A 16,792-nucleotide genomic window follows, 5' to 3' on the forward strand; every position below is an offset into this window, starting at 1 on the left:
CCCAAAAGACTTCTTTCTCTATTTGCCTTTGAAACTACAAGTATACATAATGTTTTTTAACACATCATATAGACTGGTACACTTCATTTTTTATGAATTTTCAACCACTAAAACTGGACCACGTTACTATTAAAGAAGATAAAGAAACCTTTTTCTATAGGACACCGTGAATTTAGACAGACTAGTAACGGTGCAAATTTCCACTTTTTACCCTTCAATAATGGCAAAGTTTTGTTTTACTATAATTATTAAATTAATTAATATTAATGACGTGGCAAGATATGATAGGAGTAGTTTGCTGGGCGAATCTATCTATAGAACCGAAGCGGTGGGTGATCACAGTGGCGGAGGCAGGATATTTGCGAAGGGGGTTCAAAAATTTTAAAAATCAAATACACAATGAAGCTAGCCAACCAAAACCAAACCAAAAAAAAAAAATAGATGCTAACAGATTTTATTAATAGAAAGAGAAGTTCTCAACACAAAGATAGTGTTAAGATAAACATATCATAGTAACAAGACTTTCAAAAGAGAAAATACAAAAAACAAGTCTTGTATTAGTTACAAGGACCTAATGACTAATGAGATCAACAAAAAATAACTAAGTACATTATTACAACTGCACTCGACGGGGTTTCATATCTTGAAATGTTTTAATAATAGCATCATTAGAAATACTATCAAACACAATTTTTTCTACATAAGGCACCAAACAACCGCTAAAGAACTCATCATTCATTCGACTTCGTAAGTCATTCTTGATAAACTTCATCGCCGAAAAAGCTCTTTTAACGGATGCGGTAGCAACGGGCAGAAGCAAAGCAAGTTTCACTAAGCGAAATACAAGAGGATAATTTGAATGCTTCTTTGTCTGAACTAATCTTTTTGAAAGATCACAAAGTCCATGTAGATCGGAGAATCTTTCATCAACATCACGAACATCAATAATATAACTTGCAAGTTGATTCTCAAGAGCACCCATACTAAATTCATCAAAGTCATCAGGATATAACTCAGCCATTCTCATTATTTTCCTGATGTCAAAACTTGAAAATGAGTTAATTGGATTCAAACAAGCAATTCCATGAAGCAAATGAGTTGTCACTTCGTCAAAACGTTCATTAAGTTCTTGAATTTGCCAATCAATAATTTTGCAAAATACATCAACCCGATAATGATGTAAGACTGTACAGTCATCAGGTTTACGACGTGATCTTAAAGAACTAACGTATAGCTCATCAAACCGAGGTATCAAAATATCATATTTGATACAAAATGCAGATATATCCGCAATAAGAGAATTCCATTCCTCTTTCCTTAACTTTTGCAACCTTTTCTTTGCTACTTCAACAAGTAGCATGGCGTTTGCAATGTCTTGCTCTTTTTTTTGTAAGCATTTATTGAGCTCATTTGTGATTGCTAAAATATCTCTCATCAAATGTAACATGAATGCAACCTCAAATGTTTGACAAGCCCTGAGATATCCCATTGCCTTGGCTCTTTTTCATCTGTAGAATGTGCATCAAGAACAAGCAATTCAAGAACATCGAGAATAGAGCCAAACATCAGAATAAAATTATTAAAAGATTTAAAGTGAGATCCCCAACGAGTATCACATGCTCTTGAAAGACCAAATTCTTGATTCAAGCCCCGACCAGTTGTAAGCTCACCCATATCTAATGCCTCTTGAATTCTTTCTTTTTGAGATTCTCGAAATTCATCCATACGCTTAAACGAAGATCCTAATATATTCAAAATATTGGAAACCAATACTACAAGTTCCCCCACTTGAAGACATTTCTTAGAAACCGCAACAAGGGTAAGTTGGAGTTGATGAGCAAAACAATGAATGAAATGAGCCGATCTACTTTCTCTCTTAATCAACATTTTAAGACCATTAATCTCACCTTGCATATTGCTTTCCCCATCATAACATTGTCCACGCACATATGATAGACTTAAGGAGTGTTGATCAAGTAAATTAACAATTGCACTCTTCAAAGATGAAGCACAAGTATTTTGAACATGAACTACATCAATAAGTCGCTCCATCACAAATCCCATTCTATCAACATACCGTAAGACAATCGCCATTTGCTCTTTGCGGGACGTATCAAAAGATTCATCAACTAGCAAGGCAAAGTAATCACCATTTAGTTCCTCAATTATAGCTTTAGTTGTTTCTATCTTACATGCAGTTACAATGTCTTTCTGAATTATTGGAGAAGTCATTTGATCATTTTGAGGAGCATGTTCCAGTACATAATCACGAATGTTATCACATACTTTTGCATACCATGAGAGAGTTTGAAGAAAATTACCCCTACTAAGTGAAGACTTAGATTCATCATGACCTCGAAATGCTAATCCTTGAGTTATAAGAAGCCTTACTACATTAACTGAAGCAGTTAAGCGAATCCAATACTCATGCTTAAGTTGATTAGATTGCCTTTCAAATGAAGATTGAATAGACCGTTGTTGCCGCAAATCTTGGCATTTCTTTTTTGACTCATTGTGAATGCTACTCGATCCATGTTTATCAAAACTTTTCTTTTTATGCCAACTCTTAAACCCTATACTTGAAAATACATCACCTCCGCCTTGATGAATATTATTATCTTTAAATAGATAACAATACAAACAATAGGATGCATCTTTACTTACACTGTACTCCAACCAATCATGATATTCATCATCAAACCATTTAGGATTAAATCGACGCATTGATCCAGAAAAATTTGTTTTAGGAAAGTTATGAAGCCGAGGTTGACAAGGACATTGTCGAAGGTATTCTCTCCTAATAATATCACGATGATTTGGATGGAAGTCCAAGATTTGAGTTCTTTCCCCCGGATCAAACTTTAAAGAATCCAAATCAAATTCATTAGAAGATGGTACTTCTAAATGGTTTATATTCTCCAACTGGATAGGTTGAGTATGAGAAGCCAAATTTGGTTTTGGTGCTTTGGTAAAATACCTCTTCACTGAATTTTGAGACTGAATTACAAAGTAGGAATGTAGTTAGAACAAAATTACCTAACCATTTTATCAAACAACAAGTGTGCATTACTGTAAAAATAAAATTGCAGAAGGAAAGTGTTATAAATCATAAGTAATAACTTATAATTTATCTGCTGGTTGCCAAACGGATTTCTAAGCTATGTTTCAATCCAATACTGAATCTAGAAAGACAGAAAGGTCATTTACATTTTAAGTTCACCATACACTAAAACCAAAAAAAAAGGTTCACCATAAACTCTTTCTTTAATCTTCTTTTATCTTGTTTGAATATGTTAAAAAGACAGAGAGGTCGGTGACAGAACAAGATTCATTAACCTAAATTTAAGAATCAACAATAAAACATTAATAAAATTCTGAAAAAGTTAGAAAGAACAAGTAATTTACCTGGGATGCCAATGCCATGATAGATGAAACGCCGGCGACAGGGCGGCGACTAGCAAGGCAATGGAGAGAATTGAGACGCGTCTGGTGAGGCAGAAAGATCGAAGAAACAAAGAGCGGGTGGCACCAACGAAGAGAGAGAGAGATTTAGGGATTTTTTAACCCAAAATCCCTAAATTATAAAAAGAGAAGCAGTCACGTTTTTTGGGGGAAACGGACTTAAAAGAGAAGACAAGAAACGACCTCGTTTAAAATTAAAAAAAAAAAGAAAAAAGTTCTGAAGTGAAAAGAATTAGATTGTGGCTGACTGGAATTGAACCTGTGACCTGCTACAAAATCTGAACCCCCTTAACTACTAAGCCAAGCTTTTGCCTTGTGTCAAGGGGGTTCAACATATTATATCTATACGAAAATATTAAAAATTACCCTATATAAACAGTGTAATTTTCCGACGAAGGGGGTTCGGATGAACACCCTTGCGCCCCCCTAGATCCGCCCCTGGGTGACCAGTTCTCCTCCTATCTACTTAGGACATCCTTGTTCTCCTCTCAATCTCTGTTGTTCACAAAGGTAAGTATAGATCTGATCTGGATTTCTTCATTCCTTGTTCAAGTGTTAATACTTTTCTTGTCTACTTTCGGGAAAAAACCGACTTATGAATCTCAAACTGTGTGAAATTTCAGAATCAATCTCAAATCTTTCTGTCTCGATTGCAAAAAGTAATGCGTTAATTACAAAAACTGGCAAAATAGATGTGTCGCTAAAGTCTTTCCTGGTTTCTTTGTTCAAAAAATTGCTAGACACCCACGCCTCTGGTTCAATCGCTGTAAGACATCAATTACTTGATCAATGGTTGGACGCACACTCTGCTCACGATGGACACAATCCAATCCCAGTTGTGTTATTGCTCTCGCATCCTTCTTACTGCATCCATTGCTTATAAGTCTCTCATGGACAACATGCCCTTTCCTTTTGTTTTTTTCTTCACACCAAAAAACAAAATTATACTCCTCCTCATCTGCTGAATTGTCTTTTTCCTTTCCAAGCCACTGCTTCAACTTCTTAATCCGGCTATTGTCCTCCGGTCTCTGTCTTACAGTAACATCTTCCCATTGACTGACCAACTGTAGAATTATGATCCCCATACTGTAAATATCGACCTCTTCTGAGGCTATACCTACATATTATCATAGATAGTTTAGCAAAAACGTGATGTTTTTGAGATTAAAAAAAACATCTAGCAAATATCTACAACAAAAAGTATCCTTACCATGAGCTACATAAAAAGGGTCAGCATATCCAAAACTGAAACGACTATCATTTTCTGCGCCTGCAGCTGGTTTCACTGTCCCAAAGTCACACAGAACTCCATTCAAATCCTGCATGTAAGTTTTATCAATCAGTCCATAGATATAGAAAACAAATAAGTTTAAGAAAGTGTAGTTACGTCGTCCAAAAGTATGTTGGCAGTTTTAAATCCCTATAAATCAGCGGGGGATCTTGTCTGTGCAACTGTTGCAGCCCCAGTGCAACTCCCCTTAGGACATTAACAATTTCTCCCCTACCTAAACCTGTCAAGAGTTGGAAAAAAATTGCTTTATGAATTCATGTAATTGAAACTTGTTGGAAAGCTCAACTTGCACATTCTGAATATAAATGTTGTAACTTTATGCATTAAAACAATAGATTTTGCCTTTTCCCTATTGTTGTCTAATGCTAGTTTCAATGTTTTTGAAATCATTCAGTTTCTTTTAGCTTTACTATGTACTTTCGCCGATAGATACCAACTACCAAGACAAATAATTGGGAGTGGAAGATCATATGTATTAGCTGCCGCACCCGCATCGGATCCTCACTATTTTTGGAGGATCCGACACGCACCCATCGATATTTTCGGAGAGTCCGAGCAACATAGCTTGATAGAGCTATCCTAGTGTCAAGCTTAGTGCTATAACATCCTAAGAGAAGTTGCCCCACGTTTGCGAAGGAACCCAATGATGCCATAACTTAATTTCAGGTTGAGGCTGTCTTTGCCAGTTCTCTTAATGTGAGTGGTGGAGTGGTTGGATGTTCTGCAAGATAGGAAAGGTTGGTGTCAAGGTGAGTGAGGGGTGTGGAGAGGAAAGCAATTGAGGAGAACCATATTTGCGAGATGAGAGCCCCTGCGGAGGAAAGAGGCTGCTTAATGTTTTGTTTGGAGATTGAGCTGCATCAGGCTAGTATCTTTGTTAAACTACTAGTAAAATGGAGCAACAATTTGAGCCTGAGATGAGCTCCAATGGAGAAATCTGGATATCTCACACGAAAAGAGAGAAGAACTGAGAGTCTGATTTGGGGAAATTGAAAAACTGATTTCTATTAACACTTCATCAGTGTATATATACACGTAGCTAACTATACCAAAATATCGGTAACTATCTGACTGACTAATACCACCTAATTGACAGCTAAGCAACTAACTAACAAACTGCTAACGCACTAGTTCAGCTATACAAGTATATAAATACATCTCAATGATCTGAAACTGTTTATGAGGCCCTTTAATGTCTCACCTTTAGCCCTGCAAAAGTTGTTGCTCTAGCTCTATGTTTGCAGAAAAATGTCTACTCAGGGGTCTGAAATATCAGGTGCTAACATTGTCTCATTTTTCGCTTAATTTTTACCTACTTCCTCTCTTATGTTCTCCACACTTTGATTTCTTTCTTTTGTTGCTCCTTTGCTGCACTGCAGATAACTTTCCACTACAGCAATTTGTCCAACTCAGGTAACACATTAAGCTTACACCAAGCTGCTAAAAGACGAATATTTTTAAATTTCAACCTAGACTGTGAGTCCTTTTTTCTTTCAAAACTTCATAGGTTTATTTCCCTTCCAAATGGTCCGCTAGATGCAACCAGGTATGACCTATCAAATCTTCTTTCTTTCTGTGCTCGGCCTGTTGCGGAAGCCAAATGTATATAGTGTGAATAAGTCACAACTACTATACCAAAAATTATAACAGTCACCAAATAATAAATAAGACAATAAAGCAACAATAAAAGGAACACCAGAATTTACGAGGTTCGGCTAATTTTGCATACTCCTCGGACACAACAAATATTTTATTCCACTCCAAAAATACAAGTGAAATAATATACTAAAGAGAGATACAAATGCCTTAAGAAGATAAGAAGGCAAATGAGATGTGTGTATAAATCCTAAACATTAGACCTCCTTTTATAGGGAAAAAATCCCAACCAATTTGGTCTTCCACCGATGTGGGAGTTTTGGCATTCAACAAATCTCCACCTTGGCAAAATTCCACATCTTCAATTTTCTCTCAATAACAAATTTTGGTTATGTTCAAATCCAAACAATGTTGAAACTTGATCGCAGTCACCACTTTTGTCAGCATATCAGCAGGATTCTCTGTAGTATGAATTTTCTTCACCGTGACTCCACCTTCTTCAATGATATCTCGTACAAAATGATACCGAACATCAATGTGCTTCGTCCTTGCATGATAAACTTCGTTCTTTGCTAATTGAATAGCACTTTGACTATCACAAAAAATTGTGATACTTTTTTGTTCAACACCAAGCTCCTTTAGCAATCCTTGAAGCCAAATTGCCTCCTTTACAGCCTCTGTAATAGCCATGTACTCTGCCTCTGTTGTAGACAAAGCAACTGTTGACTGCAAAGTAGACTTCCAACTGACTGGTGCCTTTGCAAAAGTAAACACATAACCAGTAGTTGATCTTCGTTTGTCCAGATCACCCGCAAAATTTGAGTCATAATATCCAACTACAGACTGATTGTCTTCCTGCTTAAAAACTAACCCAACATCTACAGTATTATGAATATACCGTAGAATCCACTTCACAACTTGCCAATGCTCCTTTCCGGGATTATGCATATATCTGCTAATAACTCCAACAACTTGTGAAATGTCAGGTCTCGTACAGACCATTGCATACATCAAGCTACCAACAACATTTGCGTATGGTACCTTTGACATATACTCTCGTTCAGCTTCATCCATTGGCGACATATTAGTACTTAGCTTAAAATGGGGAGCAAGTGGAGTACTAACTGGCTTAGTCTTGTCATCTATGCCAAAACGTTGTAGTACTCTTTTCAAATATTCTTTCTGAGATAAACAGAGTTTCTTTGAACGTCTATCTCTTATTATCTCCATGCCAAGAATTTTCTTTGCCTCACCCAAATCCTTCATCTCGAACTCCTTCTTCAGTTGAATCTTCAACTTATCAATTTCTTCCGAATTCTTGGAAGCTATCAACATATCATCAACATATAGGAGAAGATATACAAAGGAACCATCTTTAAGCTTGTGCAAATACACACAATGATCGTATTTGCTTCTCTTGTACCCTTGCCGCAACATAAACTCGTCAAATCGCTTGTACCATTGTCTAGAAGATTGTTTCAATCCGTACAACGATTTTTCAAGTTTGCACACCATATTTTCTTTTCCAGCAACTTTGAATCCTTCTGGCTGAGTCATGTAGATTTCCTCCTCCAAGTTTCCATGTAAAAACACAGTTTTTACATCCATCTGAACTAGTTCCAAATCCAATTGTGCTACCAAAGCCAACATAATTCTAATGGAGGAATGTTTTACAACTGGAGAAAACACTTCATTGTAATCAATTCCCTCCTTTTGAGCATATCCTTTGGCCACCAATCTTGCTTTGTAGCGAACATCTACTTGGTTAGGAAATCCTTCCTTCTTTGCAAATACCCATTTGCACCCAATTGCTTTCTTTCCCTTCGGGAGATTGGCCAATCTCCATGTATGATTCTGATGAAGGGACTGTATTTCATCATTCATGGCAATCCTCCACTTATCTTCTTCTGAACTTTGGACTGCGTCTTTATAAGTGGTAGGAACATCATCAGCTACAATTGAGGTTGCACAAGCAACTGTCTCTATGAGACGAACAGGTTTCGTTATTGTTCTTTTTGGCCTGCTGGTTGCTATTGATTCAAGTTGTTGTTGAGGTTCCTGAGTTGGAATCTCCTCTACTGGCTCTCCTTCCAGAGGGTAATCTTCATTTGTTTCCTCCTCTGCTTCTTGTGTAGGAAAAATAAATTTTCCCTCAAACTCCACCTGCTTAGAAGCACCTTCATTTTGTTTGGTATCTTCTGTTACCTTATTTACCATAGCAGATTCATCAAAGGTAACATCCCTGCTGAATATTACTTTCTTTGTCATAGGACACCATAAGCGATATCCTTTGACTCCAGAAGTAATTCCCATAAAAATAGCCTTTTTTGCCCTTAGATCCAATTTTGACTCTGTCACATGATAATATGCAGTTGAGCCAAACACGTGCAAAGAGTCATAATCTACAACAGGCTTTCCATACCATTTTTCAAATGGTGTCTTGCCATCAACAACAGCAGATGGTAAGCGATTGATGAGGTGACATGCATATGTAACTGCCTCAGCCCAAAATTCTTTGCCCAAGCCAGCATTGGACAACATACACCGTACCTTCTCCAGCAAGGTCCGGTTCATACGTTCTGCCACTCCATTCTGTTGTGGTGTATGTCTGACAGTGAAGTGTCGGACAATGCCATCATTTTCACAAACCTTATTGAAATGATCATTTTTGTATTCACCTCCATTGTCTGTGCGAATACACTTGATTCTCCTGCCTGTCTGATTCTCCACCATCGTCTTCCATTTGAGAAAAATTCCCAACACTTCATCTTTGCTCTTCATTGTATACACCCATACTCTTCGGGAAAAATCATCAACAAAGGTTACAAAATAGTGCTTCCCACCCAATGAAGGTGTTTTGGAAGGACCCCAAACATCAGAGTGTACATAATCCAAAATGCCTTTAGTATTATGGATCGCTGTACCAAATTTAACCCTTGTCTGTTTCCCTTTGACACAATGCTCACAAAACTCCAAGTTGCAAGCCTTTACTCCTTTTAACAATCCTTGATCTGATAGAGTTTTCAAGGATTTTCCTCCAGCATGTCCCAAGCGCATGTGCCATAGCTTGGTTGCTTCTGCCTCTTTGTCGTCACTGGATGTCACTGTCGCTGTCCCAATAACTGTACTGCCACGATAGCGGTACATATTATTATTCTTCCGATTAGCCTTCATTACCACTAGTGCACCGGAGCATACTCTCATCACTCCATTTTCTGCAATGATTTTGAACCCTTTTGATTCTAGGGCTCCCACAGAGATGAGATTCTTCTTCAAATCCGGTACATATCGAACATCTGTTAATGTTCTGATCATTCCATCATGGTTCCTTAATCGTATTGAACCAATGCCATATGAGGTAAGAGGGCTGTTATCCGCTGTGTGGATGACTCCATATTCTCCTTCTTGAAATTCCATGAACCAGTCCCTGTTGGGACACATATGATAGCTACAAGCCGAGTCCATCAACCATATGTCTGATGATGTTGATGACTCTGTTGTAACTAATGAGAAGTCTGAATCATCACAATCAGCTACATTTGAATCCATAATGGCCTTTCCATTGTTATGTTTGGCCTTATTCTTCAACTTCGGACAGTCTTTCTTCCAGTGCCCCTTTTCTCGACAAAAGGCACATTCATCTTTGCTGGGTCTGGATCTTGACTTGGATCTTCCCTTCTTTGTCCTCGTTTGATTTTGAGGACGACCCCTCACAAATAGTGCTTCTCCTTCTCCGCCCTTCTGTTTTTCTCGCTTTCTTTGTTCATAGCTGTACAAAGCCGAACAAACTTCTCTGAGAGAAACTTCGTCATTTCCATGGAGTAGAGTAGTTTCAAGGTGCTCGTACTCATCAGGAAGTGACGCCAACAACATCAAGGCCAAGTCACCATCATCATAAGTTGTATCCATATTTTGCAAATCTGTGACCAACTTATTGAAACTGGTGATATGTTCATTCATCGTGGTACCAAGAACATAGGTGAAGTGAAACAGTCTCTTCTTCATGTACAATTTATTTTGACTGTTTTTCTTCAAAAATTTATCCTCCAGTGCTTTCCATAATTTACTTGCAGAAGTTTCCTTTGTGTATGGATATTTCTGCTCTCTAGCAAGGTAGGATCGAATGGTACCGCAAGCAACACGGTTGATAATTCTCCAATCTTCTTCTCCAATAACATCTGGTTTCTTTTCTTCAATGGCCAGATCTAGCCCTTGTTGAAAAAGGACATCTAGAACCTCGCCTTGCCACATCCCAAAATGTCCGGACCCGTCAAAAATTTCTACCGCAAATTTCGCATTTGACACAATTCTTGTCATAAGCGAAGATGCCAATGATGACGTATTGTTGACACTTGATGTAGATTCTTCTTGTTTATTGTCTCCCATATTTGACACAAATATTATTTAATAGCTGACGACACAAATCAAGATTATTTCCTTTCTGATGTAGAAGATCAGACTAAGCTGCAACCACAGAGCATACTCAGACAGAACCTTGACTCAGTTACCAAGATAAATCTTTTCTGATGTGGAAGATCAGACTATGCTGCAACCACAGAGCATACTTAGACAAGTACCTTGGCTCTGATACCAATTGTTGCGGAAGCCAAATGTATATAGTGTGAATAAGTCACAACTACTATACCAAAAATTATGACAGCCACCAAATAATAAATAAGACAATAAAGCAACAATAAAAGGAACACCAGAATTTACGAGGTTCGGCTAATTTTGCCTACTCCTCGGACACAACAAATATTTTATTCCACTCCAAAAATACAAGTGAAATAATACTAAAGAGAGAAGATACAAATGCCTTAAGAAGATAAGAAGGCAAATGAGAGGTGTGTATAAATCCTAAACATTAGGCCTCCTTTTATAGGGAAAAAATCCCAACCAATTTGGTCTTCCACCGATGTGGGAGTTTTGGCATTCAACACAGCCTTCCAATTGCTAGCACAAAATACTTCTTTTACTAATCGCAGTAAATCTCACTCGACCTCAAACATATTAAGAAACATGCTGCAAAGTTGAGATGCAGCTGCACGGTGTAGCAGAAGGGATTGCATCTTCAACTTCCTTCTTTCACATGTAAAACCTACAGCACTTCTTTGTGCCCCTTGTCTTTTTGATTTAATGAGTCAGAATAGCCTCATATGGAGCAATGCAACAATAATATGCAATATTAAATGGAGCTCCAAAAATGAAGAGTATAAAATTATTTTAAATAGATACTTAGTCCGAAATTTACCTCGGAATCTGGAGAGTAGATCTCCATTTGCCATATATGGCGTAACCCGATAGGATTTGTCGTCTGTCTCACACACACCTATCAGCCCAATGATGTTGGGGTGTTGAAACTGGGACAAATGATTTGCTTCATGTGGTCCTGATGTGTCTGAGTACTCCTTAATAGCAACAGGTCTTCCGTTTAGGTCCGGGTTTGGTGAGTGCATTTGTCCCCGGAAGACCCTTCCCTGCCCTCCTTGCCCAATCTGGTTCTCCAGTCCATTTGTGAAAGCCTGTATCTCTTCTATTGTGAAGCGATGAATATGTGCTAGTGCCAGCGGGAGAACAGGTGCCCCTTGTGGTGCTGCTGGTACTTACTCTATTTCCATAGGCACTTACTTTCCCCCCCTCTTCCTGCACAACAATCACAATGTGAAAAGAAAGAAAAAGAAAATCAACATAAAGCATGCATACACAGCAGCTCAGAAATTTGGAATATGTTTGTGATGCCCATTGCCGAGTATAAGTCACTTCATGACAAGTCACTTCCTTCGATTCAAAAACACTGATTTTCTCCCCGACAAAAGCTTAACCAAATGTATCTGAACTTTTCAACAACAACAGCAAAAAAAAATAAAGGCTTTAAAAGAAACACGCATTTCTAGTTCTAGCAAAGGTTGAACAAAAAGGGTATAAGAACATACTCAGGTTGTAAGTTAGTGAATGTATTTTTGTCATTATTTTATCCAAAAAAATAAAATAATAGTACAATGATTTTTAAATAAAGAATGCATGTTTGGTTTTTATTAGCGACAAAAAGCAAGGAAAGTGAAAGACCTTAAGTCCGCCGCCGGTGGAGTCCGATTCTTTTGGAAACGATGAAAAAGTGTTGTAAAGGCGCCCTCCCAATAAGACAAAACTATTATGGTACACACTGTATATTTATAATCTAGCAAATGAGTAGCTTAGTTTTGTAAAATTGCTATTTCCTTTGGTATATTTAATTGATATTTTTTCTATTTTCACACATATTAAGCTTAGTGTTTGGACATAAATTTAATTAAAACTTGAAAAAAGAGTTTTTGAAGTTGTGTTGAAAAATAATTTTTGAAAGTTGAACTTATGTTTGGACATGCATTTTATTTGAAGAAAAGTTGAAAGTTTTATGAGTGAAAGAAAAATTTTCACCCAAAAAGTGACCTAAATCAGTTTTTGGGAATTTGAAATTTTTTGAATTTTGTTCTTCTCCAAAACATGATCATATTTTATAAACAAACAATGTTTTTAATTTTTTTTTGAAACAATAAAGCCTAAATCTATGGCCAAATGGGAGCTAAGAAATTAACCTTTAACATCGATTAACAATACCATATTAACATTTATTATCTCTTTAATTGGTTTGTTGGAAATATAACAAATACTTCAATACCTTTTACTTTAAGGGATACTTTGAAAAAAGAAGCTAATTATATCTGAAAAATTCAAATGTTGTGGACCAAAAAAGGCCAAAAAAATCAATTAAAGCGAATTGGATGTAATAATATCAAATTAATAATGTTAGTTGGACAAAAAGAAACACGTGAGCAGATTTCCAAATAAAATATTTCTCTCTCCTAGCATTACTCAATCACATAGTTCAAAAAAGATATGCCTTAAGTCATTAATCTTATAGGGATTTTCTTAATTGAAACACTTATCGATGCGTTCATTAATGCAGAAAATCGAGGAAATGGATTCAAACATACGTTAAAGAACATTAAGCTAGTGTTTGACAACAGATTTTTAAATTTGTTTTGAAAAATTTAATTTGGGTGAAGTTTGGTTTGAACATGAAAATGTATTTGGACATCAGTTTTCAAAACATATTTCACTTTTTGTTTTAAAAAAAACATGAAACATGACTTATACCCACAAGTTCTAAAAACTATTACAAATACCCAACAGTACCTTCATCAATAACATTTATTATATTATCGCAAATCATAGTCCTGAACATAAATAAATTTGGTACAAAATTATCATTTTTATACTGAACTACATGATACACTATCAGATGACCGAGAAGACGAAGCATCATTGTTACAAAATAATAAATGGTGAGTTATTTTATAAAATACTAAAGTTTGGGGCAATTTTTAGAAAATGTAATAGTAATGTTTTGGGCCTTGAGCTGGTATTGGGATTTGAATTTTTGGGAATTTGCTAAAATATGGATAAAAGTTATGAACAAACATGTATTTGACAAAATCTATGACCAAACAAATCCTAAGTATCAATTATTGTTATTGCTATCTTGTTGTGACATTTATCCAACTAAAAAAATATTAACAGAAAGTTGTTTATATCATTATTCATTGAAAAAAATGAGTTGGCGTAAATCTTCAAATAATTAGATACTTACTACTACTATTTAACAAAGAGTTAGAAGGTCTTACAGTAATAAAGAGTTAGAAGATCTAATAATTATGTAATATGTTAAAAGCAATACTCCACTTGTTGCAAATAGTATGATTCAAAAAGTAAATTAAGTCCAACTTTTCGTTTGGTAATGTGTATATTGTTTGACTCAAAAGATTTGTAACTCTTTCTAAGAAAATCAATCAAAAGATGAAGGGGTAAATCATAGTCGAAGATAGTAATTTCTAGAATCGTTACAGCAAAAAGATAATATATATATATATATATATATATATATATATTAGAGAGAGAGAGAGAGAGAAAGAGAGAGAGAGAGATAGAGAGAGAGAGAGAAGAAGGTCTTTTTGTATATCTTCCGATCTCCCCTATTACAAGGCCTTAATCCCTCTTATATACTCAGGAGTTTTCGCCAATCGTAGGGATGGCGACTTAAGGAATATTTACTATGACAAATGTAGCGACGTCGCGAGGACGTTTCCCCTTCGCCTCTGGATCATACCCTTGTACCGACCCGTGGATTTGCGATTGCCTGTCGTGCTAGTTGTAGGCCGTGGTTGATTCAATTCAGATACATACAGTTAGTCCCTCCGCTCGTCGAGGTCGCACCGGGGTGCGTCCTTGGTGAATGGACCTGATGCCACCTTTAGGAAGAATTTGAATCGTCGAAATGTTATAACGCGACTGATAAGAGGCGGTGATCATTTTTGGCGGGATATTTAGAGGCACACGCCAACTCGGGTGACGTCAGCTCCTGCATGCGTCATCATTATTTGAATTTTCGAGGCAGAAAGGCTGATGGTTTGGCGCTTGGTTTCCTGAGTTGATTTGAAACCTGCTGCCTCGATTCTGGCGCCACCCAACCTTATAAATAGATGCGGGGTTCAATTTTATCAAAAACTTTAGCCAGTCTTGAGAGTTCCCTAATCTTCTCCTTCCGTTTTCACATTTCCTCATTTTCGTTCCTGACCGGAAATCTTCTTCTTTCTCTCCATTTGTGTGGCTTGCTTTCTTTAAACAAAATCATGTCGAGGTCTCGTCGCACTAACGAAGATGTTCCTGAGATTGCTCCGGTGAGCGCAGTACCTTTTTTCGATAGCGGAGAGGTGGAGATGGAAGATGGTGACAGTCCTCTCATGGTGGAGGCATTATTACCGAGGCATCCCTTGTCTCGGAATGACTTCCCCAAGGATCCGCCCATCACTCCAACCCCCATACTTTTGGAGACGGATCAGACTCACCTAGATGCTCTCCGCATAAAATACAGCATCCCCGCTCATGTAGAGATGACTCTAGCGGAAGGGGATTATGTTGACGTCCATAGGCCCGAGTATTGTGCCTTTTATGAATACCCTTTTACGATCGGCTGCACCCTTCCTCTCTTTCCTTTGGCGGTCGAGTTCTGTAGGTTCTATCATATTTGGCCGGCTCAACTCACACCATACACACTCAATGTGCTTCTGCTGTGAGCACGTGATTTTTGCCCTATATGAATTACTCCCACAAATTCAAAACAAAATAAATTTTCCTATTATTTGCAATTACGTAGATTTTTGTAGCATTTTTCGTTAACTGTTTGCATTTGCCTGCGCATGTTAATTTTGTTTAATTAATGAAAAATATAAAAATATGTTGCATTTGCATTTAGGATTTAATTCTACATTTTAGGATTGATTAACAAATTAGTTGTTTTATAAGAATGAGAAAAATCACAAAAACTAGTTTATTTTTGCACTTTTTAATTTTAATTGTGAATTTTGGTAGTTTTCGTTTAATTTGGTTTTTAAGTAATTGTGGTAATTATTAGTTAAAGTTAATTAATTCAATGTGGTAGGATTAATTTGAATTAGTTTAGGTTTTATTTTTTGTTTTCTAAAAGAAAATAAAAAGAGAATTTTTTAAATAATTAAAAAGAAAAGAAGTAAGAGATCAGATTTTTTGGGCCTTTTTTAAGTCCAGGTCTCCAAGCCCAAACCAAACACCCCAGTACCCGGTTATACCCGCCAAACCCATGCCCAAACCCGATCCAAAACCGGTCTCCCCCACTAGTGAATCAAACGACCTCATTTCAATAATAGGAGATCCAGACCATTGATCTGCTTTGATCGAACAGTCCGGAAGTGAGCTTGGCATAATATAAGACTGTCCTAACAAACCCACCCCCCTTTCCTCATCATCTCTCTCACCCTCTCACTTCAGAGATCAGGTTCAAAACCCTAACGCCGCCACCATTCCCATCGCCTTGAACCTGGCGCCTCCTCCTCCAATCACGCCCAAATCGATACCCCAGAACGCCCTCACTCCTCTCGTTCCCAGTCCCTAACTCTTTTCCCTCGAATCACCCTAAACCCTTCGAATCTTAAATCAAAGATTGAACCCTAAAATCCCAAATCTCCAATTCAGGATCTTATTGAAGATTTTAGGTCCATTCCGACTTTATTCGTGTGTTTTGGTAAAAAAACACACGATTAATCTCGGATTGGTCCAGAATCTGAAGAGTTCGAAGCGTCAGTCTATACTTCTCATTCGTTCAAGGCTCTTAGGTATTTTCCCATTTCTTTCGTTGTCTTTCCCTCAGTTTTCCTCTCATTTTTCTATTTGTTGCTTCTGTCTCTTCTTCTGGATTCTTCTCCATTTTTTTGGTTTTTTATGGGTCGCTTTGTCATGCATGTTAGTTCTAAACCTCTTTCTTTAATTAGTACGTTTTAGTTTGTTAATTAGGTTAGTTCTAGTTCAGTACTTGGACTTTGAAAATTATTCAAATAGGCTTCTGTTTTTGTTTCTCCTCAGAATATTTGG

The 16,792-nt window shown here is 37.0% G+C and overlaps 3 protein-coding genes across 5 annotated transcripts; all 3 read right to left on the reverse strand.

Moving 5' to 3' along the window:
- Positions 1 to 613: 613 nt before the first annotated feature.
- Positions 614 to 1,360, reverse strand: LOC138876988 (uncharacterized). The gene has a single exon (XM_070156323.1). The coding sequence runs from the start codon at positions 1,358 to 1,360 to the stop codon at positions 614 to 616; it is 747 nt and encodes a 248-aa protein (XP_070012424.1).
- A 74-nt stretch (positions 1,361 to 1,434) lies between these two features.
- Positions 1,435 to 2,724, reverse strand: LOC104246291 (uncharacterized). The gene has a single exon (XM_070156330.1). It carries the CDS (start codon positions 2,722 to 2,724, stop codon positions 1,435 to 1,437), a length of 1,290 nt encoding a protein of 429 aa, XP_070012431.1.
- A 1,080-nt stretch (positions 2,725 to 3,804) lies between these two features.
- Positions 3,805 to 11,842, reverse strand: LOC104236132 (serine/threonine-protein kinase PBL35-like). Of its 3 annotated transcripts, none has more exons than XR_011403359.1 (3): positions 4,850 to 5,719; positions 4,673 to 4,781; positions 3,805 to 4,579 (listed from the first exon to the last, which is right to left on the reverse strand). XR_011403359.1 is itself a non-coding variant. In XM_009790019.2 (3 exons), exons 2-3 carry the CDS (start codon positions 4,785 to 4,787, stop codon positions 4,188 to 4,190), a joined length of 507 nt encoding a protein of 168 aa, XP_009788321.1. In that variant the 5' UTR covers positions 4,788 to 4,973; positions 11,601 to 11,842; the 3' UTR covers positions 3,805 to 4,187. The 3 variants fall into 3 exon arrangements, 2 of the variants coding, with proteins under 2 accessions (XP_009788321.1, XP_070017042.1); XM_009790019.2 differs by adding an exon at positions 11,601 to 11,842 and having other exon boundaries at positions 4,673 to 4,973; XM_070160941.1 differs by having other exon boundaries at positions 4,673 to 5,719.
- Between the last annotated feature and the right edge of the window lie 4,950 nt (positions 11,843 to 16,792).

The sequence above is a fragment of the Nicotiana sylvestris genome, chromosome 1 (assembly GCF_000393655.2).
Source record: "Nicotiana sylvestris chromosome 1, ASM39365v2, whole genome shotgun sequence".
NCBI classification, from domain to species: Eukaryota; Viridiplantae; Streptophyta; class Magnoliopsida; order Solanales; family Solanaceae; genus Nicotiana; species Nicotiana sylvestris.